This window comes from Ammodytes marinus (genome assembly GCF_949987685.1).
Source record: "Ammodytes marinus genome assembly, chromosome: 13".
Lineage (NCBI taxonomy): Eukaryota > Metazoa > Chordata > Actinopteri > Uranoscopiformes > Ammodytidae > Ammodytes > Ammodytes marinus.
The window spans coordinates 22901163-22926599 of NC_137217.1; the positions used below are offsets into that span (position 1 = coordinate 22901163).

The 25437-nt window shown below is 38.0% G+C and overlaps 1 protein-coding gene across 1 annotated transcript in view; it reads right to left on the minus strand.

Moving 5' to 3' along the window:
- Positions 1-1492: 1492 nt before the first annotated feature.
- The window catches only part of LOC307259671 (cell adhesion molecule CEACAM5-like), a gene marked incomplete at both ends in the record, with an annotated part of 36706 nt that continues 12761 nt past the window's right edge, over positions 1493-25437 (minus strand). Inside the window, 7 exons of the mRNA XM_080039615.1 lie at positions 1493-1791; positions 2477-2740; positions 2856-3131; positions 4024-4341; positions 4880-4930; positions 18798-19061; positions 19178-19459. Of these exons, the coding sequence (XP_079895741.1) occupies positions 1493-1791; positions 2477-2740; positions 2856-3131; positions 4024-4341; positions 4880-4930; positions 18798-19061; positions 19178-19459 (1754 nt within the window). The remainder of the gene's footprint in view (positions 1792-2476; positions 2741-2855; positions 3132-4023; positions 4342-4879; positions 4931-18797; positions 19062-19177; positions 19460-25437) is intronic.

The following is a 25437-nucleotide window of genomic DNA, read 5'->3' on the forward strand; positions in this document are numbered from 1 at the left end:
TCTGAAAGTACTGTAGGAATATACAAAACTAATTACCACTGCAAACAATTTATGATGAAATAGGAAGAGGAATAGGTCTGAAGAATGATATAATAAAGGCTGTCTTTCACTCACTTCTTTTTATAAATATAGAACCCTCCAGTAGCCCCAACACCCGCCATGAAACATGTGGCTATTGTTATTCCAGCAATAGCACCAGCTGATAGACCTCTGTCTGATAAATCTGAAATATAACAGAAGAGACCTTGGGGCATTAGCAAAATGTTTCCCTAATGTGAGTGCACCCTAATGTTTGCAGTGCCACACCAGCAATGTAATCTTTACAGTACATGTTTTAAGTCAGGCACAACATGTTTATAAACGATTGTTATTTTTGAGTCATGATTTTCAAGAGAATTAATATATTGTTCTGAAATGAAAGTCAGCTTGATCAAGGTTGCACAGGTTACTTCTTTCATTTACTGTTACCACAAAACAACATAACTTAACCTGTTATAGTCAATTGATGGGTGGCAGATGATGTTCTCCCCGTTATATTATTCATGGCTTGACATGTATAGTTGCCACTGTCAGAAGAAACAGTGGTGTGTTTAGTGAACACAGGAGAATTGTGTATCTCTGTCCCGTTCAGTGACCAGATGAAAGTAGCGAATGGTGTGGACTCAGCAGAGCAGGTTAATGTTAAGGTCTGTTTAAAATCTATCTGATTTGGACCTGTGATGTGAACGTTCTCTGGTCCATCTGAAAAACAGGACGTTATAATGTTCTTACCGTAGCAAAACTAATACAACATATAATTGTTTAATGATTACCTACAAATTGCTGTTTCCATTTGAACAGTAAATGTACACTGTACAGTTTGATACCTACAGTTAACAACCATGTTGTAACTAGCTTCCGCGGAACTGACAGGATTGCTGATTTCACAGGAATATTCTCCACTGTCTTTTCTCTTTAGAGGTTGAAAAGACAGCACTCTCTTCTCATCGTAAAGTATTATGTTGTCAGTCAGATTCACATCTGAGCCATCCTTCAACCATCGTCTGGTTAACAGAGGGCCAGCAGCATCACAGGTTAAGTTGAATGAGTTCCCTTCAATTGACAGGTGTGTTGATGGTGTGACAGAAAACCCTGATATTCTCTCTGTTGAGCAAAAGATCATGGATTTTAAATGAGAACATGAAAACAGGAACCAAAGTAACTGAGTCACTGACAGTTGACTGAGTAAATAAGTGGGTTAATTAGGGGGCGCCTTTAGCTCAGTTGGTGAGGCGTCCCCCTCCCGGGCCGGGCCCAGCAGCAGACCCGGGTTCGATTCCCACCCGCGGTCGTTCTCTGCATGTTACTCCCCTCTCCGCCCCAATTCACCTCTGTCTCTCTGCACTATCAATAAAGCATAAAAATGCCCAAAAAATATCTTTAAAAAAAAAGAAAAAAAAAGATGCAGTTTTACAGCATAACATGCATATAGTGCACGATAAATACTGCAGGTTCAATTTAGTAACTCACAGCTGATGGAGAGGTTTATTTGATCACTGGTGCCGTTACTGAAGGGATTAAACACCAAACACCAGTAGGGTCCCTGGTCATAGCGGGTCACATTGACTATAGTGAGAGTGGAGCCTCCATCAGTGAGCTGAACTCTGTCACTGGCTGTAACCTCAGAGCTGCCGTTCAGCCAGAGGAAAGAGAGAGAGGATCCAGAGGACACAGAGCAGGACAGACGGACAGAGCTGTTGAACTCCAACAAGTCTGTGCTGTTTAAAGTTACAACAACATCGCCAACACGCGCTGTGGGTGAAAGACACAGGGCTTTTACACTGGCCTACTATCTTTGTTTCTATGGATGGAAACATTGTTTAGTAGAGGGGAGCAATTAAGACAGTGGGAATTAATCCATACACGTCATAGGATGTGGACTTGAGACTTGATTTCCCTCAAGACTGAGTCAGTTTTGATCGTCACCAGATTACGCTACAATAATTAAACAGCAAAGCACAGATCATAATCACGAAAGGATGAGCTTAGCTGTCCAACCAACTTTACTTTAATCATTATATTTTATCTTGTCTGACGCCTACTTCTTGATGCAATGCTTTATCAGAGTTGACCTATGGGGTTTACGGGTTTGTCTTGCTTAACCACAACCACATTCACCTTATAAACACAAGAGTTAAACTGGCAAGTAATTCAGTGTCACAATCAGTGTGAATGGAAATCAAATAAATATAATAAATGAAATTAGATGTGAAAAGAAATATAGCATCTGACTGAAAGTCATTTAAAAGTAATATGAAACATATTAATTATGTGGTCCTTCAAAACAAAGGGAGGAACTTGTGTACTCAAATGTCCAGTACAGCCTTTTTATATTGAAGAATTTGTTGAGAAACTTTTATCTGATACTGTCACAGATACTAAATCCCATCCTCTTTATCCACATTTGTTTGCAAAAAAACATAGAATTGCAACTTACCCAGGACATAGACAACTGCCTGCTGAGATGTTTCATATCTTTCAGTTTTGTTGTTAAAGGCCTGACAGCTGTAGTTTCCACTCTGATTCTTCTGAATGTCCATCAGTCTGAGCTCTGGTCCAGTAGACTGCAGGTCTCCATTCAGAAACCACGTAAACAAGGCAGCAGGTCTGGAGTCAGCTGAGCACATCAGGATGATGTCTGATCCCTCTCCATAGGGTGGTTTTGATGGAGATAGTGACAAATTGGTATTTTCTGGGCCAACTGAAAACACATTAAAAAAAAAAATTTAATTGTAATGAAATACAGAATATAAAAGAACAAAATGTAATTCAGCTCAAGTCATGGTGTGTCATAATCATGTAGGTAAGTAACTCACAGCTGATGGAGAGGTTTACTGGATCACTGGTGCCGTTACTGACAGGATTGAACACTTGACACATGAACGGTCCCTGGTCATAGCGGGTCACACTGACTATAATGAGAATGGAGTCAGCGATCTGAACTCTGTCACTGGCTGTAACCTCAGAGCTGCCGTTCAGCCAGAGGAAAGAGAGAGAGGATCCAGAGGAGACAGAGCAGGACAGACGGACAGAGCTGTTGAACTCCACCAAGTCTGTGTTGCTGGGAGTTGCTGTGACACCCAAGACTGGCTCTGTGGGTGAGAAACAAAATGGTTTCATACTTGCCACCACATAAAAAAAGAAAAGTAGAGTGGAACATTTTTAACCTCAAAACTTTAATCAATCAAATGATCCATAAAAAAACATAAAGTAAGTATTTTTCTATTAGCATTTTGTCAAAGTGGAATATAAATGTATGTTTTCTTTAAAATCACAGACTAACCAGAAAAATAAAACCTAAATTTCAGGCTAAATGAAAAAAAAAGAAGAGAAGAAGTTTTTCGGAATCTGTGAAATATAAATAGAAGCTACCCATTGTTTTGACCTAGTAGCCTACTAAGTTAGTATTAAGTTATTATTATGTAAAAACATAATGAGATAATGAGAAAATGTTTGAGCTTTCAAATCTTTTCGTAGAACTGTTTTAAACCAGTGAACACACTCAATTGTTAGACGTCATCTCCAGAAGGCACTGAAAAGATAAAACATGAATCATTTGCTCAAAATATATTACCACAATTAATTTCTAATTCCCAACATCAAGTTTTATACAACCTCTTGCAGCTGGAAGAATGTGACCGCTAGTATGACAATAAAATGGCCACATCTGGTGCACTGATGAGTTGCATGGTGTGTAAATTGTAACCAATTTTTTTCTCGGAGTTTATTTCTAAACTCAATTTGGACACAACGATTCAACAACATGTAAAACATTTGTTCGCTGAGCCAGCACTTCCAGCAAGGGTATTTCCTGTCTTCACTGGTTTTTACAGCTGAAATACTCACTCTGTATTATCCACTTTCATTCACAATTGTAGCAGTTTAAACAATTTGAAAACCAATAACTCTTTACTGTTCCATTCGTATGATTAATATTCTTCGTCTAGCAATGAAACAGATGTAAAATGTGAGATACTCTCTTACCATACACATCCAGTTTGGTTGTTCCAGGGATAAATAGACCGTCGCTTTGTAAAATGCTAACACTGTATTCTCCACTGTCCTTAAGAGCCAGATTCCTGAGCTCCAGAGATCCAGTAGATATGAAGAGGATGATCCTGTCTTCATACTCTGGTCCAGTTGTGTTTATAGTACTAGCAGTGATTATATTATTCCCACCAAATGACCAGCCAATTGCTGTAAATGGTATTTCTGGTGGAGTCAGTGTTGTGGTGAACATCGCCGTTCCTCCCACAGCTGCATTCAGACCGTCTGGCAACACACCACTTCCATGGGTTAAACCTGAAGGATACAGTTACAGGTCTGAGAAGGACTGCAATAACAATATTGCCAAAAGGGTCACTGTTATGATGAGCTTAAATCACAATTCAAGAGAGGACTTTTACTTTACTTACACCAAAGTCTTTTACAGTCCGGTATCAATACTTTTACTTAAGTGAATAATCTCAATTATTCCTTCATCACTGACCAAGGAATTACTGGACTCTACCTGTTTGAGTTAGGAAAATACGAATACCTAATCTGATAAAGACAGTAATCGCAGTAAATTATTTATCGACCAAAATTGTTCTGTGATCCAGAAAAAGTTTTAAACTAAACATAATGCATGCTGTTCAAAATGTTTTATTTTATTTTTGTTAATTGAATATTCCATTGTTTATTACTGCATTATGGTTTGACTTTATATATTTTTAAATTGTTCGATTTTCATTGTTCAGTAATATATTTTGATTTAGTGACAGAAATGAATGGATATATTTCGAGAAAGAAGTGAATCTATACTTGCTTCAATCTGCTTTATCAAATGGTAAAAGCTCACCTGAAATGACTCCCAGGATGATAAGGTGCATCAAAGCTTTTCCCATTTCATCTGCAGAATAAATAAGTATGTAGAGAAAAAAGGGATCACAATCCTTCACTTTCCATTAGCTCATATCAGGAAAATTGATGCTGATGTCGCTATATGAAGTTAGTTCAAGGAAGTAGCCTACTGGGCAATAGGGATTTCCCTATAATCCTACAACTGCAAGGTCCGCATACCGATCATCAAGGTCCATCTTGTTGATCATTAACAATACCCAGAACAAGCCACTTTGAAAAGGATATTTGAGATTCAAAGTACTTTTCTGTAAAAAGTATAACTATCCCATTTTGAGACAACTTAACATTCAGCTTATTCAGAGCAGCCTTACTATGGATTCGCTATTTTGTAGCAATGTGACAACATTTGATCTAATAACAAATATGTAATGCACTTTACCTATTAAGAAATATGTTAACACCTTCTGATAGATTGCTATGAAATTCAAAGATAAAATCCTCTTTTTGGTGCAACCTTAACAGGTCCTCTTGCACCACTATGACGTTGACTTAAGTTTGAAGGTTTAAGTTATATCTTAAGAAGTGTTCGATAAGACAAATGGTCACTTTTATAACACATCTCATGAAATTCCTCAAGATCTACTAGATGAATTCCTGCGTCACCAAAATTGTTTCTTTCTGTTGGGTTCAGTGTTGTGGTGAACATCACTGTCCCTCTTGCAGCTGCATGTAGAGGGATGTGTGGCAACACACCAGCTTTTTTGGTTAACCCTGGAAGGCACCGTTTGGGACCATAATAAGGGCATGGCAAATGGGTCTTATCGTCCAGATTTTTAAATTGCTCCTTGGATTAGCTTTAAGGTTTGACATTTTTTATTCATAATATCACATCTGTATCATCATGTATAATCTAGTTCCAACTCTTCATCGAAGCTCAACATTTATGGAAAATGCATTACACTTTGTAGAGAATGGGGAAAGGTGGGTTGGACCCAGATGCAGACAAAGAGCAGGCAGGTTGAATTCAGTAGATTTAACAATGAAGGGGTGACTAAATTAACAAACTGAGGAACGCTGGAACACTAGAAAATTGATACGCAGGATGAATGGGGCAGAAGAGAAGACTCATATGCTTCGAAGGCTTCATAGCATAGAAATATAGTCGATCCCTTTTGAATAATTTAATAATTTCCTCCAAATTCAGCCTCACACATTTGATGTATTTGGAGAGAAAAAAAATCTTCTATGGAAAATGCTCCTTGCTTTTAGTCTATAGAATTGAAATTCAGCAACTGATTTGTCAACACCAACTGACTTTCAAATGATTAAAACCGCTTAATTTACATTAGCCCACTCTAGGTTAATAAAGGTGCTACTTTCAAATTACTTCTAAGTTTGAGCTAAACTATTTTGAATGTGTCTTGCTGACTCAGTGAGATTTAAATAGACAAACTAATAGATCATGTTCAGAAAATCAATTATATGTCACAGGAGTGTTCAGTTATCTGTGTTATGCACCAATGCAAACTAAATTGTAAGCACAAGGGGGCGACGTATTGCTGTACTTTCACTGGGTTCATATAATGCAGACATTTAGTATCTTAACACGTCGGTAACTCTCCCTTTTACACCGTCACATTTAAAAGCTGCCAGAGGCTCACATATGGGACAGTCACAGTCTGACGGTGGCCCATCCTTCAGCTGTTGAAACTACACAGAGATAGACCAATGGATGTATTACCTTTGCTTTGTGTCGTCTCTGTGGCTCTCACGGGTAAGAATCCTAATCTGACAGTTATGCTGTCGTTGTCATACAACATTTCACTTTCAAAATCGTTGAATTTTTGAAAAGTTGTGGTGGTGGAGGGGGATCCAGCAAACAATCAAAGGACACCCAAGATATTGTGGTATGCTATCCATGCTTCCGAGAATAACAAACCATAGCTTAAGTAACTAATACATGAAGTAGGCCAATTTTTAACACAACACCTGCTGAAACAGATGAGATTTTATCCAAAAGTGTCTATTGTGTTGCGTGCGGATTGGGGAATAGGGACATTTCTATTTTAGCAAGTTGTTAAAATAAAATTTTGATTTAAAAGTTTTTGCTTTACACAAATAAATCTTGATTAATGCTAGACCTACTGAAATTATACTGTGCTGGGTTTCTGTACTGATAAAGCTGATGTCCTAACTCGGACACTGTTTTAAGACTAGATGTTATGATTTAATAAGCCTTGGCTACTACTTGAACGCCACAGTTGTTTGTAAGCCTACGGACTCGGCTGATCCGTTTTGATGTTTTTTTTTCTTTTGTATTGTGATCATGTTGTCCCAGTAGCCCATTTCGCAATGATTTCTTCTCAGACCTGTAACTGTATCCTCCAGGTTTAACCAAAGGTGATGGTGTGTTGCCAGACGGTCCTCTGAATGCAGCTGTGGGAGGGACGGTGATGTTCACCACAACACTGACTCCACCAGAAATACCATTTACAGCAATTGGCTGGTCATTTGGTGGGAATAATATAATCAGTGCTAGTACTATAAACATAACTGGAGCAGAGTATGAAGACAGGATCACCATCTTCATATCTACTGGATCTCTGGAGCTCAGGAATCTGACTCTTAAGGACAGTGGAGCATACAGTGTTAGCATTTTACCAAGCGACGGCGGCGCATTTAAGCCTGGAACAACCAAACTGGATGTGTATGGTAAGAGAGTATCTCACATTTTACATCTGTTTCATTGCTAGACGAAGAATATTAATCATACGAATGGAACAGTAAAGAGTTATTGGTTTTCAAATAGTTTAAACTGCTACAAAATAAAAAACAAATGCCTTTGAATTTAAAATGTAATTGATTGACTTTGCAGGCAAAAGTTAGAAAAGATGATGCAAAAACATGTGTGTGTATTATCAGCATCATATAACAAGTAAGAAAGTGTTGACATTAGTGTCAGGAAAAAATTAAAATCATTCAATGTGCAGCCATGAAAACTCAACTGTACCAGGATGACCATGGGATCATTCCCAACCACTGCAGTATTCCACTCTACTTCACCTTTGATATGTGCTGGCAAGCATGAAACCATTTTGTTTCTCACCCACAGAGCCAGTCTTGGGTGTAACGGCAACTCCCAGCAGCAGAGACTTGGTGGAGTTCAACAGCTCTGTCCGTCTGTCCTGCTCTGTCTCCTCTGGATCCTCTCTCTCTTTCCTCTGGCTGAACGGCAGCTCTGAGGTTACAACCAGTGACACAGTTCAGCTCACTGATGGAGGCTCCAATCTCACTATAGTCAATGTGACCCGCTATGACCAGGGACCGTTCATGTGTCGTGTGTCCAATCTTGTCAGTGGTGTCTTCAGTGATCCTGTTAACCTCTCCATCAGCTGTGAGTTACTAACCTACATGCTTATGACACACCATGACTCAAGCTGAATTACATTTTTGTTCTTTTATATTCTGTATTTCATTACAATTCAGTGATTCTTTCTTAAATGTGTTTTCAGTTGGCCCAGAAAATACCAATTTGACACTATCTCCATCAAAACCACCCTATGGAGAGGGATCAGACATCATATTGTCCTGCTCAGCTGACTCCAGACCTGCTGCCTTGTTCAAGTGGTTTCTGAATGGAGACCTGCAGTCTACTGGACCAGAGCTCAGACTGATGGACATTCAGAAGAATCAGAGCGGTAACTACAGCTGTCAGGCCTTTAACAACAAAACTGAAAGATATGAAACATCTCAACTGGCAGTTGTCTCTGTCCTGGGTAAGTTGGAATTCTATGTTTTTTTGCAAACAAATGTGGATAAAGAGGATGGGATTTAGTATATGTGACAGTATCCGATAAAAGTTTCTCAACAAATTCTTCGATATAAAAAGGCTGTACTGGACATTTGAGTACACAAGTTCCTCCCTTTGTTTTGAAGGACCACATAATTAATATGTTTCATATTACTTTTAAATGACTTTCAGTCAGATGCTATATTTCTTTTCACATCTCAGATTTTTAATTTATTATATTTTTTTGATTTCCATTCACACTGATCGTGAGACTGAATTGCTTGCCAGTTTAACTCTTGGGTTTATATGGTGAATGTGGTTGTGGCTAATTAAGCAAGACAAACCCGTAAACCCCATAGGTCAACACTGATTAAGCATTGCATCAAGAAGTAGGCGTCAGACAAGATAAAATATAATGATTAAATAGTAAAGTTGGTTGGACAGCTAAGCTCATCCTTTCGTGATTATGATCTGTGCTTTGCTGTTTAATTATTGTAGCGTAATCTGGTGACGATCAAAACTGACTCAGTCTTGAGGGCAATCAAGTCTCAAGTCCACATCTTATGACATGTACAGATTAATTCCCTCTTTCTTTCTTGCTCCCCTCTACTAAACAATGTTTCCATCCATAGAAACAAAGATAGTAGGCGAGTGTAAAAGCCCTGTGTCTTTCACCCACAGCGCGCGTTGGCGATGTTGTGGTAACTTTAAACAGCACAGACTTGGTGGAGTTCACCAGCTCTGTCCGTCTGTCCTGCTCTGTCTCCTCTGGATCCTCTCTCTCTTTCCTCTGGCTGAACGGCAGCTCTGAGGTTACAGCCAGTGACAGAGTTCAGCTCACTGATGGAGGCTCCACTCTCACTATAGTCAATGTGACCCGCTATGACCAGGGACCTTTCAGGTGTTTGGTGTTTAATCCCTTCAGTAACAGCACCAGTGATCCAATAAACCTCTCCATCAGCTGTGAGTTACTAAATTGAACGTGCAATTTGTATCTTGCACTATATGCATGTTACGCTATAAAGCTGCATCTTTGAGCATGTAGCATTAAAGGTTTTTTTTTTAAACTTCCTTTATGTCACATACTGTAGATGGCCCAGAAAATATTAGTTTGACAATATCCCATTTACAAGAATACTATGGAGAGGGATCAGACATCAGCCTGATGTGCTCAGCTGACTCCAGACCTGCTGCCTTGTTTAAGTGGTTTCTGAATGAAGACCTGCTGTCAGATACTGGACCAGAGCTCAGACTGATGAACATTCAGAAGAATCAGAGTGGAAACTACAGCTGTCAGGCCTTTAACATCAAAACCGAACGATATGAAACATCTCAGCTGGCAGCTGTCTCTGTCCTGGGTATGTTTTATTTCATGGTTTTGTGCAAACAAATGTGGATAAAGAGGATGGGATTTAGTATCTGTGACATTATCCGATAAAAAATTCTTAACTAACTCTAAGAAGTCTGTTCTGAACATTTGCGGAACAAAAATAAACATTACACACGTTTGCTACAAGAGACTTCCTACCTTGGTTTTGAAGGGTCACATAGTAAATTATGTTCCAAATTACTTCCAGTCACAGGCTATATTTCCTTTCACATCTCTGATTTTACATTTATTATATTTGATAATAATATTTCCATTCACACTGATTGTGAAACTGAATCACTTGCCAGTTTAACTCTTGTGTTTATATGGTGAATATGGTTGTGGCTAATTAAGGAAGACACACCCGTCAACACTGATTAAGCATCGCATCAAGAACTAGGCGTCAGACAAGATAAAATATAATGATTAAAGAGCAAAGTTGGTTGGACAGCTAAGCTCATCCTTTCGTGTTTATGATCTGTGCTTTGCTGTTTAATTATTGTAGCGTAATATGGTGACGGTCAAAACTGACTCAGTCTTGAGGGAAATCAAGTCTCAAGTCCACATTTTATGACATGTACAGATTAATTCCCACTGTCTTTCTTGCTCCCCTCTACTAAACAATGTTTCCATCCGTAGAAACAAAGATAGTAGGCGAGTGTAAAAGCCCTGTGTCTTTCACCCACAGCGCGCGTTGGCAATGTTGTGGTAACTTTAAACAGCACAGACTTGTTGGAGTTCACCAGCTCTGTCCGTCTGTCCTGCTCTGTCTCCTCTGGATCCTCTCTCTCTTTCCTCTGGCTGAACGGCAGCTCTGAGGTTACAGCCAGTGACAGAGTTCAGCTCACTGATGGAGGCTCCACTCTCACTATAGTCAATGTGACCCGCTATGACCAGGGACCTTTCAGGTGTTTGGTGTTTAATCCCGTCAGTAACGGCACCAGTGATCCAATAAACCTCTCCATCAGCTGTGAGTTACTAAATTGAGCATACAATATTTATCTTGCACTATATGCATGTTATGCTGTAAAACTACATCTTTGAGCAGGTATCATTAAAGGTGTTTTTTTTTAACTTCCTTTATGCCACATACTAGATGGCCCAGCAAATATTAGTTTGACAATATCCCACTTACAAAAATACTATGGAGAAGGATCAAACATCAGCCTGATGTGCTCAGCTGACTCCAGACCTGCTGCCTTGTTTAAGTGGTTTCTGAATGGAGACCTGCAGTCTGATACTGGACCAGAGCTCAGACTGATGAACATTCAGATGAGTCACAGTGGTAACTACAGCTGTCAGGCCTTTAACAACAAAACTCTGAGATATGAAACATCTCAGCCAGCAGTTATCTCTGTCCTGGGTAAGTTGGAAGTCTATTGGCAAAGAGTGCAATAAAATCACTGATTTTGAATATTATATTGTAATAATAAAAAGGGGTTACAGAAACATAATAAATAAAAAAACAGACGCCTTTGAATTTAACGTTTAATTGCTTGACTTTGCAGGCAAAAGTTGGAAAAGATGATGCAAAAACATGACTCAGATTCAATAAATTGCTTATTCCAACCTAGACAAACAAAGTAAGCTACCAGCGCGTTGCATTTAACTGATAAAAAATGCATATTTCCCAGACTGATGGAGAAAAAAGCAATGGTAAAAGGAATGTGAATATTATACTTTTATTCACCGGGTGTTGCTCTATACTGGATGTAAAGACTAAAGAGGCAACTGTTTGCTAACAAGTCTTCTATAGCAACTTAAACATTGATAATGTGTCAATGTTGAGTTTACATCTTGTTTCGTTCAAGAGTTGTAGTCAAACCTTTGACGCAAAGGTCTAAAGTTCCTTTATAATCATTCACTCAGTCAACTGTCAGTGACTCAGTTACTTTGGTTCCTGTTTTCATGTTCTCATTTAAAATCCGTGATTTTTTGCTCAACAGAGAGAATATCAGGTGTTTCTGTCACATCATCAACACACCTGTCAATTGAAGGGAACTCATTCAACTTAACCTGTGATGCTGCTGGCCCTCTGTTAACCAGACGACGGTTGAAGGATGGCTCAGATATGAATCTGGCTCACAACATAATACTCTATGATGAGAAGAGAGTGCTGTCTTTTCAACCTCTAAAGAGAAAAGACAGTGGAGAATATTCCTGTAAAATCAGCAATCCTGTCAGTTCCGCGGAAGCTAGATACAACATGGTTGTTAACTGTAGGTATCAAACTGTACATTGTACATTTACTGTTCAAATCGATTCATATTAAATTGGTTTATTAAATTGATATACATTGCCACAAACAATAGTATATTATGGCAATTAATAAACAATCTTTATACTCTTTATCATTTGTGCAGCACTAAGAACATTATAACGTCCTGTTTTTCAGATGGACCAGAGAATGTTCACATCACAGGTCCAAATCAGATAGATTTTAAACAGACCTTAACATTAACCTGCTCTGCTGAGTCCACACCATCCGCTACTTTCATCTGGTCACTGAATGGGACAGAGATACACAATTCTCCTGTGTTCACTAAACACACCACTGATTCTTCTGACAGTGGCAACTATACATGTCAATCCATGAATAATATAACGGGGAGAACATCATCTGCGGCCCATCAATTGAGTGTAACAGGTACCAAGATGGTGTTGATTGGAGATAACTTGAGGCAACTGATAATTTTTTTCGTTCAGATAAACAGTAGTACTCCATGTACAAACTAGTTAATAGACTGTGATATGTAAAATCATTAGTTTCCTTTTAAGCAAAACCTAAATCTGTGATAGCATATTTGCTACAGCAACATGCTGCATCGACCACTTTGCCAACCAGGAATGTTCTCCAGGCAAAGGAGATATCATGGTCTTTTAATTATTGCATGCTTTGAACCCACGGGCATGATGAGATGATGACAGTTTAATTATAATTGTATTGTCTTTGTCTTGTATTTTCCTCACAGAACTACCACCACCGCCTGTTCAGTTGGTTGCATCATTGCAATAGTAATTGCATGTGTTGGTGTCTGTGTAGCGGTTGCTGTTGCTGCATGGTACTACCTTTATTAAAAAATAACCAGGGAGCCATTTCTTTGAATTATAGTTACGAGTCAGGTACAATTTGTGGTAAATATAACAACTTAGTACAACCAGGTGGGGATCTGTCATGGTCTCTGAAAAATCAGCTTGTTCAGCGGAGGTGTGAACAGGCGATTAAATACAGAAATATACACAATGTTGCCATGTGTCCTGCAGTCCCGCTGTCTTTAATATTAAAACACAAAGGTATTGCATATATTGGTTTCCCCATGCTCTGCAGACAAAGGCAGGCCTGGTTTCAACAGTTGTATTTACGGCAATGTCTTGAGAAGTCGTCTTGTGGTTACATGTAACTTCTCATGTACACAGTTTCTGCTCCATATATGGTGTTGTATATATGTCAATCAACTTCTTGTTCCTTGCACTACACTTGTTGGATCTTTATCTGACAATTGACCTTTGTTAAAGGCCTACTTCCCCGGTTTGAATATGAAGGTGTATTGAATTCTGAGATCCTATGTAGTATAAATGTGCAAAAAAAATTAAAATCGGTTCATCCTAGCCTGAGAAAAGGCAGAAAGAGTGTTTTTTTTAACCCTATGTTTCTCCTTCTCGTGACATCACAGAAAGAGAAATATAGGGTTAAAAAAAACGTACTTTGTAAATATTACTGTGATGTCTTTTACTGTGACATCACAGTAATATAAGTTTTTAAAAATAATTATATTCCACTTTGGAAAAAAATGCTAATAGAAAAATGTTTTCGTTTAGTTTTCCTAGGAGGACTGTCTGTTAACATGTGACTGATGTTGCATACTTAAGGCCCTCGATGAGAACTTGACTACTGGCTACCCAACGAATAGGCTACTCAAAAACCTGAGCTTTGGTTGTAATCTTGGGAAAAATATATTTTAAACTGATGAACAATATCCAATGGTATAAATACAAACACTAGTATCATTGTTATGTTGAAAAACAACAACATGTAATTGAAACACTGAGTTTGCAGTTTTTTGTTTTTTAACATATAGCATTGACTGTATTAAGGAGACATTGATTAAAGTTTTTTGAGGTTACACATATTAAGGGTTGTTCAATTAGACCTGAAAACCAACCACAAAAAAGTACAGCCTAAAATTACAGTTGAATTCATTCAATAATTCCTATGATTGATCCAGCATTTTATAAAAACCTGAAATGCCCTCTTTGGTGTGTGTATTATCATCATCATATAAAAAGTAGGAAAGTGTTGACACAAATAAAAAAGCATTCAATGTGCAGCCATGAAAACGCAACTGTACCAGGATGACCATCAGATCATTCCCAACCACTGCAGTATTCCACTCTACTTCACCTTTGTTATGTGGTGGCAAGCATGAAACCATTTTGTTTCTCACCCACAGAGCCAGTCTTGGGTGTCACGGCAACTCCCAGCAGCACAGACTTGGTGGAGTTCAACAGCTCTGTCCGTCTGTCCTGCTCTGTCTCCTCTGGATCCTCTCTCTCTTTCCTCTGGCTGAACGGCAGCTCTGAGGTTACAGCCAGTGACAGAGTTCAGATCACTGATATAAACTCCACTCTCACTATAGTCAATGTGACCCGCTATGACCAGGGACCGTTCATGTGTCGTGTGTCCAATCTTGTCAGTATTGTCTCCAGTGATTCAGTAAACCTCTCCGTTCAGTAAAATTCTCAGTTCTCAGTACATTATTTTGTCAATTGATTGTCATGTAATCAAATCAGAATAAAAGCAATACAGTGTTCATACACTACTACTCTGTTTTAAAGTGTCACTGTTGCTCTATATAGACTTTAGACTAAGTCTGGAAATATCCGAAGTGATAAAATAAGAACGCTAATCTTTCATTTAATTTCATGTTTGGCATTTACTTGAACATTTTCATGTTCAATCCAAATGACTCAAGGTTCCATTCTTTTTTAGCTTTGAGAATAATGAATTAGTGTCTGAATACTCATATGAAATACACCACCGTTGAGTGTGTGTCACACAGACATAATCCATTACTTTTTTGTACAGCAGGTGTCATACAATATTTATTATGGTCATTAATCACTATCTCAGGAACATTGCTCTACAGGGTTCATAAATAATAATTAACAAGGTGTGATGCATTTCTGGTTGTTTTTTGGTTTATTAGTTAAAACATTAATGCACAATGGATGAATATTTCGTACATATAATACAGTAGATACTGTCACACACAATGTGCAAAAAAATATTTTCTAACTAGAGAGAACTTAAATGACTTTACCAATTTTTCTTTTTGTTTAATGTTGCATTTTTCTTCAAGCCCTGGAGGGGTCCTTGCAGTCTGCTGGGCAGTCACTCCTTATTGAGTATTAACTCATGAAATGACATGCATACAGTATCCATACCTTGTATAGTCAGTGTGGTACCAATCTTCACAGCACTGCTTTCAGACTTTATATTTTAATTCAGCAAGAACACTGGTCTCAATGAAATTTAACCAGTAATTATCAAATAATATAGACATTAATTTTGTCTATACATTGTGAAGTATTAGAAATGCTGTTTAACTCAAGTGAGAACAATTGTTATATGAAGTTGAATATCAAGGAGAAACAATCTGCTCTGTAAATCATTTCAATATCACTGACTTTGCATAATTTCTTTAATGCACCTGGGTGCCAGAACTACAGTTTGACCACAAGAGAGCAGCATACTGCAGCTTTTGGCATTAAAGTTATCTGCAGATTCAAAACATAAATCTTTAGGCGTTTTGCAACACAGCACTTGGGACATGAGTCATGTGTTCACTACTGCCATATAAACACTTTAATAACGAGTCAAAGTCTAATGTTGAGCTTTCACTTGTCCATACATCTTGGGATTATAGTCAAGAGGCACACATGATTTAAACCATGAACATTTATGTATTGGTTGTGTTTAGGGTTTGTAACAGGTAAATGGGGAAACGTTGTATTTATCAATTCAAGTAAACAAAGGAATAAAAGAGGATATGTACAGCTTTATTAAAATAGTTTACAGTGAGACATTGCATTCAAAAGCTATTCCGTTGTTGTTAGAAACACATGACAGAGAAAATGTTCATAATGAGGTGCTAGCTGCAAAAGATAAAATATTGTATTTTTACACATTTAAGAAATGCAAAATGGCGATTATACCAACCCAATATCTTTACATTTGAGAACAAAACAATATAAGGACATTTAATATACAGAAAACATATTTTAAAATGTATGTCATCATGGTGTATTATCATACACCACAATTAAACTCACACACCAGTGTTCTTAACTGTCTAAGTGCAACAAAAGAAGGTATTTCAACGTAATAATACAGGTGGCCGGAAATGCAATAGATACTGTATGCTTCTGACACTCTTAAATGTTTGTAGAGATGGAACATTGTTTGGCCGTGAAAATATCATGACCTTACTGCTACATCTGTCATCTCTTTGTGGAGCTTTTATGCCAAAACAAAATTGGCAGCTCTTCTTTTTCTTGGTGCAGGTGTTGACTTTACAAATGCTTTCCTTTTAAGATTATCTGCAGGACAAAGAAGTAAACAAGGTATACAAGTAATACAATGCTGTTTTGACGTACTGTATGCTTTACTGATCAGTTGTTGCTCATAGTAATCCCCCTTCTAAATATGTATATCCCTTATCTCTAGGTCAGAATAATGAGTTCAAAACTCACCTTTCAAGGGAAAGACTGTTGAGTTTATACGTTCTCATATATTGCTGAAGTGTTCTCATAGACATGTTCTTCTTTTCCTATGCAAACATTTTTTTATTTAAGTACATCTGAATATTTTTTCATAAAGTATTCATTGATGGTCATAGTCTGCAGTGTAGTGCAAGTGTAGTGTAAAGCAAAATCCGATGACTCACCTGTATTATGTGTCTGAGGTTTGCTGTTCATTCTAGATAGTTGAAATAAAGCCTTGTTAAAATAAGTCCAGCGTTACTTTACAATAAAATTATTCAGTTATTAGAATGACATATCAATTTAGAAACAACACACTGTTTTTTAAAGAGGAAAACTGTTACAAATCAACTCAATCCAATGAATCTAATCAACCAAATTACTTATAAGATAACATAATTATATTAAAAAGCCATCTTTTCTGAAAGTACTGTAGGAATATACAAAACTAATTACCACTGCAAACAATTTATGATGAAATAGGAAGAGGAATAGGTCTGAAGAATGATATAATAAAGGCTGTCTTTCACTCACTTCTTTTTATAAATATAGAACCCTCCAGTAGCCCCAACACCCGCCATGAAACATGTGGCTATTGTTATTCCAGCAATAGCACCAGCTGATAGACCGCTGACTGAGGAACCTCCATCTGAAATATAACAGAAGAGACCTTGGGGCATTAGCAAAATGTTTCCCTAATTTGAGTGCGCCCTAATGTTTGCAGTGCCACACCAGCAATGTAATCTTTACAGTACATGTTTTAAGTCAGGCACAAAATGTTTATAAACGATTATTATTTTTGAGTCATGATTTCCAAGAAAATTAATATATTGTTCTGAAATGAAAGTCAGCTTGATCAAGGTTGCACATTTTTACTTCTTTCATTTACTGTTACCACAAAACAACCTGTTATAGTCAATTGATGGGTGGCAGATGATGTTCTCCCCGTTATATTATTCATGGCTTGACATATATAGTTGCCACTGTCAGAAGAAACAGTGGTGTGTTTAGTGAACACAGGAGAATTGTGTATCTCTGTCCCATTCAGTGACCAGATGAAAGTAGCGAATGGTGTGGACTCAGCAGAGCAGGTTAATGTTAAGTTCTGATCAAAATCTATCTGATTTGGACCTGTGACGTGAACGTTCTCTGGTCCATCTGAAAAACAGGACGTTATAATGTTCTTACCGTAGCAAAAATAATACAAATTCATAATTGTTTAATGATTACCTACAAATTGCTGTATCCACTTGAACAGTAAATGTACACTGTACAGTTTGATACCTACAGTCAACAACCATGTTGTATCTAGCTTCCGCGGAACTGACAGGATTGCTGATTTCACAGGAATATTCTCCACTGTCTTTTCTCTTTAGAGGTTGAAAAGACAGCACTCTCTTCTCATCATAGAGTATTATGTTGTCAGCCAGATTCACATCTGAGCCATCCTTCAACCATCGTCTGGTTAACAGAGAGCCAGCAGCATCACAGGTTAAGTTGAATGAGTTCCCTTCAATTGACAGGTTTGTTGATAATGTGACAGAAACACCTGATATTCTCTCTGTTGAGCAAACGATCATGGATTTTAAATGAGAACATGAAAACAGGAACCAAAGTAACTGAGTCACTGACTGTTGACAGAGAAAATAATTATATAGGAAGGAACTTTAGAACAGGGTGCTTTTTGTCAAAGGTTTGACCACAACTCTTAATGAAGCAGAACCCCTTAAACCTGCTATTACTGCTTGCTTGTCTACTTGAACGCAGTGGAACAAGATGTAAACTCAACATTAACACATTGTCAATGTTTAAGTGGCTATATAACCCTTTTAGCTCTGCTTTTGTCAAAGGCCTTTGGTTATTTTCTACCTGCAATCCCAAATGTAACACAAATGGTCTTTTCCTTGTTTTTATTTTTATTTTATTTTTTAATATTTTTATTATTACTATCTAATATTTAGATGCAGTGATTTGATAAATAAAATTCCAACTTACCCAGGACAGAGATAAATACCGGCTGAGATGTTTCATATCTTTCAGTTTTGTTGTTAAAGGCCTGACAGTTGTAGTTTCCACTCTGATTCTTCTGAATGTCCATCAGTCTGAGCTCTGGTCCAGTAGACAGCAGGTCTCCATTCAGAAACCACTTGAACAAGGCAGCAGGTCTGGAGTCAGCTGAGCAGGACAGGATGATGTCTGATCCCTCTCCATAGTATTCTTGTGATGGAGATAGTGCCAAATCTGTATTTTCTGGGCCAACTGAAAAATACATTTAAAAAAGAAACCACTGAATTAAAATACAGAATGTTAAAAGACAAAAGGCATGCAGCTTGAGTCATTGTGAGGCATTATGCACATGTAGGTTAGTAACTCACAGCTGATGGAGAGGTTTACTGGATCACTGAAGGAACTACTGACAAGATTGGACACACGACACCTGAAAGGTCCCTGGTCATAGCGGGTCACATTGACTATAGTGAGAGTGGAGCCTCCATCAGTGAGCTGAACTCTGTCACTGGCTGTAACCTCAGAGCTGCCGTTCAGCCAGAGGAAAGAGAGAGAGGATCCAGAGGAGACAGAGCAGGACAGACGGGCAGAGCTGTTGAACTCCACCAAGTCTCTGCTGCTGGGAGTTGCCGTTACACTCAAGACTGGCTCTGTGGGTGAGAAACAAAATGGTTTCATGCTTGCCACCACATAACAAAGGTGAAGTAGAGTGGAATACTGCAGTGGTTGGGAATGATCCCATGTTTATTCTGGTACAGTTGAGTTTTCATGGCTGCACATTGAATGCTTCCCCCCCGACACTAAAGTTAACACTTTCTTACTTATTACTCTTTCTTACTTTATTTTTTGATCATGATGATAGACATACCAGAGAAACAAAATGCTGTATAAATCACAGGAATTGTTGAATGAATTCAGCCGTAATTTTAGGCTGTACTTTTTTGTGGTTGGTTTTCAGCTATTTTTTCTAACAACCCTTAATATGTGTAACTTCACAACTTTAATCAATGTCTCCTTTATACAGTCAAAGCTATACAGTGTATGTACAAAAGAAAACTGCAAACTCAGTGTTTCAATTACATGTTGTTGTTTTTCAACATAACAATGATACCAGCGCTTGTATTCATACCATTGGATATTGCTCATCAGTTTAAAAAATATGTTTTCCCAAGCTCACAACCAAAGCTCAGGTTTTTGTTGTGTAACCAGTAGTCAAGTTATCATCGAGAGCCTTAAGTATATGCAAATTCAGTCACATGTTAACAGACAGTCCTCTAGGGCTCATAGATGATATGATGATTTATTACAACTGCCCATTAACCCTTGTGATGACAACTGAGAAAATGTGGTGATGAAGACTGTGAGATATGTGAAATGCTCCATAGGAAAACTTAACAATACGAACGAAACTTCTGAAAATACTTGTTATTGTTGCATTGGTATCAATGATATAAAATACTGCCTCACCATACACATTCAGTGCTGTTGATCCTATCATTGCTCGTTCTCCTGCTGGTACAATGCTAACACTGTATTCTCCACTGTCAATAAGAGCCAGATTCCTGAGCTCCAGAGATCCAGTAGACATGAAGAGGGTGATCCTGTTTTCATACTCTGGTTCAGAGAAGTTATTTACATTAAAAGTGATAATATTTCTTTCTCCAAATCCCCAGTTAATTGTAAAAGATGGTATTTCTTTTAGAGTCACTGATGTGTTGAACATCACCGTCCCTCCCACAGCAGCATTCAGAGGACCGTCTGGCAACACACCAGCTCCTTTGGTTAAACCTGGAAGATACAGTGACAGTACTGAGAAGGACTGCAATAACAACATTGCCAAACGGGCCAATGTTGTGATGAGCTTAGATCACAAAACAACACAGAAAAAAGTGTTTAATTCAAATGTAGGCTATTGCACGCTGTTCTTAAGGTTTTTTCTTCATGATTAATTGACTATTTCATTGTTTATTACTGCATTATCGTTTAAATATTTGAAGGTATATTTCTAAATGGCAAAAATGTCATTGCTGAGTCGATGTATTCTGATACTATTGAGTGTCAGAAAGGAATGGTAACATTTTGAGAAATAAGTGAATACATATTTGCTTTAATCTGTTATCAAATGCTCAGAGCTCACCTGAAAGGACTCCAAGGCTGATGAGGTGCATCACAGCTATTCCCATTTCACCGGCAGTGTAAACAAGTATGAGTAGAGAAAAAAGGGATCACACTCCTTCACTTTCCATTAGCTCATATCAGGATAATGGAAGCTGATGTCAATATATGAAGTTAGTTCAAGGAAGTACTGGGCAATGGGGATTTCCCCATGATACCGCTGCAAGGTCCGCATATACCAATCATCGAGGTCCATCTTGTTGATCATTAACAATTCCCAGAACAAGCCACTCTAAAAAAGATATTTCAGAATCAAAGTACTTTTCAGTAAAAAGTATAACTATCCTATTTTTAGACGACTTAACATTCAGAACCAACAACAAATATGTCATGCATTGTACCTATTAAGAAATATCTCAACAACTTCTGATAGATTGCTCTGAAATTCAAAGATAAAATCCTCTCTTGGGTTTAACCTTTATGTGTGCTCTTGCACCACCATGAGGTCGACTGTTTTAAGGTTTAAGTAGTAGAAGTGTTCGATAAGTTCAATTTTGACTTCATCACTCGTCTCATGAAATACCTCAAGATCTACTTAATTAATTCCTGCATCACCAAAATTGTTTATTTCTGTTGGGTTCAGTGTTGTGGTGAACATCACTGTCCCTCTTGCAGCTGCATGGATGTGTGGCAACACACCAGCTCCTTTGGTTAACCCTGGAACTGTGACATGTCTGACAGGGACTGAACTTAGGGCATGGCAAATGGGTCTTAACATCAAGTTTTTTTTAATTGATCCTTGGATAAACTTTAAGGTTTGAAAATGTGTTTTTATAAAATCTAGTTCCAACTCTTCATCAAAGCTTATGATTAATGGGAAATGTGTTACATTTTGTAGAGAATGGGGAAAGGGGGGTCGGACCCAGATGCAGACACACAGAGCAGGTGGGTCGAATTCAGTAGATTTAACAATGAGGGGGTGACTAAACTTACAACCTGAGTAACGCTGGAACAATAGAAAACAATACAAACGCAGGATGAATGCGGCGGACGACTCATAAGCTTTGAGGCTTCGTATAACATAGAAATAGAGTGGATGCCCTTTGAATCATTTAAAAATGTCCTCCAAATTCAACCTCACACATTTGATGTATTTAGAAAAACACATGTTCGGTTGGTTCAAACAACATCCATGCTCTTCTTCTATGGAACATGTTCCTTGCTTTTAGTTTAGAGAATTGAAATTCAGCAACTGATTTGTCAACACCAATTGACTTTCAAATTATTAAAATATAATTGTTGCCTCATTTACATTAGCCCATTCTAGGTTGATAAATGTGCTAGTAGACTGTCAAATTACTTTTAAGTGTGATCTTAAATATTTTGAATGTGTCTTGTTGCTTCAGTGAGAGTTAAATAGCCAACCTAAATACATGCTGTTGTACAAAATCAATATGCCACAGAAGTGTTCATGTATGGAAGAGTTTATTAGACTTTAACATCTGTGAAAGCAAAACAGTTTTGTAAAAGCACAGAAGACAATTGACAAGTGTGTATCATGATTCACACGTATTTCACTATCCACAAACCTGTAATTTTTGACTTGCAAATATGTAGAACTTACTCTGAAAATACAAAGTCATATTTACGCATTTACGGATCTGTTTCTGCTTGTGAAAAGGGGTTTGCATATTTGTGGATTGCCTCCTGTGAGTTTGTGAGCCACATTACATTTTTACATAATTTTGTCCAACTTCTACCACCGAGATCTGTAGAACAAGCGTTACAAATGTGAAGTGCAATAATTTGTATGTGTGTAATTGTGTTTTGTAAAGTTATATCCACACAAAGAAAAAGCGATTTGCAAATATGTAGAATTTAGTCTGTAAATGTGTATTTTAATTTTGCATAATTTTTTAATTTTTTTTTAATGCAAATAGTTTCACCACAAAAAAAGACATGTCAACTCTTATTTACACATTTACAGAACCATTTCTACATGTGAAACTGGCTCTGCGCATTTGTGGATCGCTTCCTGTGCGCTCACGGAATATTGTCCCATTCGTGCCGCAGGGATCTGCAAAACGCCACCTGTAAAATGAGACCTGTATTTTGAATTCTGTACTTTAGGTGCAGTTAGACAGGTCCACCAGCAGATGGCGCACTCGCGGGGCAGCCTTTATCTATCGGCGAACCACATGGTCCCCTTGACCAATCAAAAGAGCTTGTTTAGGGGCGGCCACCTCATTGGTTCATTTGGAGGCCTGTCACACGAACAGAGGAGGGAAAAAAAGCTGTCCACAGCTCAAGCTCATTCTCGAGTTCGTCGGACATTATTCCTCGTTAGTGAGCAGGAAAGCAGCTGGCTGCAGACTAGCGGAGCTGAGTATCGGTGATAAGAGAGGTATGTTGTTATGCTGACCCACCATTATACTATCATACAGTAGTTTGTGCGCTGGTCACCTGCGAGGGTAATCAGCATTTCTTGCTAGGCTATTTAGCGAGCTAGCTGACATGTTACACACTAAGCATGATTATTTGAGTTTGTCGCCATCATTTTTAGCACACAGACATGCCGCGACCCGCGACAGGCAAAGCTTCTCCCTTTCATATAATATTTCAATTGTAATACAACAATATGCCAACTAATTAGATGGTCATTTAAATGCAGGCTATACATGTGTGGGGCATACCTCTAAAAAAAATTAACGTTTTACTCTTAGTAATATGTGTGTTGGTCACCTCCTGTGTATCTAGTAAATGGTGTTACAGGGTTAAAGTGATAGTATTGTGAGCTTGGTGTAGTTAAAGAATTGCAGTAACATTGCCAAAGTATTGTGATCAGATGAGTTTCATAATTATGCACTTCAGGGGAGATTGCCATTATAAGAATTTAGCATGGTAAAACATGATTAGCATCACCTTGTTTATTTTTATATTATCCATAGTTTACAACGTAACACATGCTGTCAAAGAAAGGTACTACAAGCCTCCCCCTGACTGTTATGGTGCTTTCAGCTAGACCTGATTTAAAATAAAATAATGCTAAGAATACCAAGAGCCAGTAGAAGTGTAATGAGATTGTTATTAAAACATGTATATTCGTGTCACATGATTGTGTAACCTATAAGGTTTCTGTCATTCTTGTAACATATGGTATTTTTCCTCCTTTAGGAAATGCTGCTGAATCATTGACTGACTGCACTACGGACCAGCAAAGCTGTCACCATGGTGCACCTGTGGACCTAGACCATCTCCAGTTTATACTGTTACGGGACCAAACCAACTTCAGATCCCACATGCAAATCATTGGTTATGTGAAGGGTCATCTCTCTCATATCCCGGTTAAAATTACCCTATAGATATCACACTCAAGGACTAATGGCAGTGCATTAACCCAATGCTCATTACTTGGTTACCCATGTACATTTTGCATTAGTCCATTGTATACAAGTTGGAAAATTACAGAAATAAAATAAACAAGTGAATGTATTTGAGCATATGGTTTCATGTTTTGCATGTTGATGAAGTGGGATGTTCCACTTGCTTCCACTCATGTCAGCCCTGGGAATCTCCCAGCCAATCCAGAATTTGACCATTTTAAAGCTTGTGGAAGTGCAAACGACTAAAGGACTGTACTAACAATTACCAAAGAACTGGAAACGGAGATAATTGAGTAACTGCATGCTTGACACAGACACATACGGCTAGTTTGAAAATGGTTAAGTGGTGAAAATATTGTATTTATACTGTACACATTTTATTTGTTTTAGGGGGTAATTGTTTTTTGCTGCTTGCCCTGTTCACAGGCGTTACATTGCTATGCTCGGGCACTCCTGCCTGCTTGTACAAACTGTGTGATGTCGACCACAATCTACTGCAGCTAAAACACAATGACTATGGATAACCAAATTCTGCAAATAATCTGAACTGAATCCAAACACTGTATCCTGAGGATGTATGTTTATTTGACATGTTTCTTTACTTTTTATGCATCGCTATGGACCCATTTGTGAATCTGAAATAAATTATGGATATCCCTTGAATGGCCACATAGTGTGTTGCTGTGAGTTCACTTTGTCCATGGGCCAGACCAGAAATCGGTACAATCTTGGTGCTCATGTGCACCTCTCGAATATGTATTGATGCGATATACCTTTTATATTTTAAGCTTTATGGTGGTTTTCCCCTCTTACAGCAAAAGTAAGCGCTAGTCATTGAAGGTGAGACACTGCAGGGGAATAGGATATGTTATATTTGTAGATATCATCTTGAAACTTTTCCAGTTGATTACTAGCATTAAAACAATTCGTTTTTGTGTTACCATTTGTTCAGAAATGCTTTATAAATATTCTATTCTGACTGCAGAGATGCTAATTCACGGAAAGGGGTGCATAAAGGGCAACTAGTGAGCTCTTGTAAAGCTGTTGGGAAAGTCCTAAGCCCTCAATTAATTAACATGCTGAAAATTGCTTTTAATTTAAAGGCTCTATCCATCCTGGCTTTATCCAAC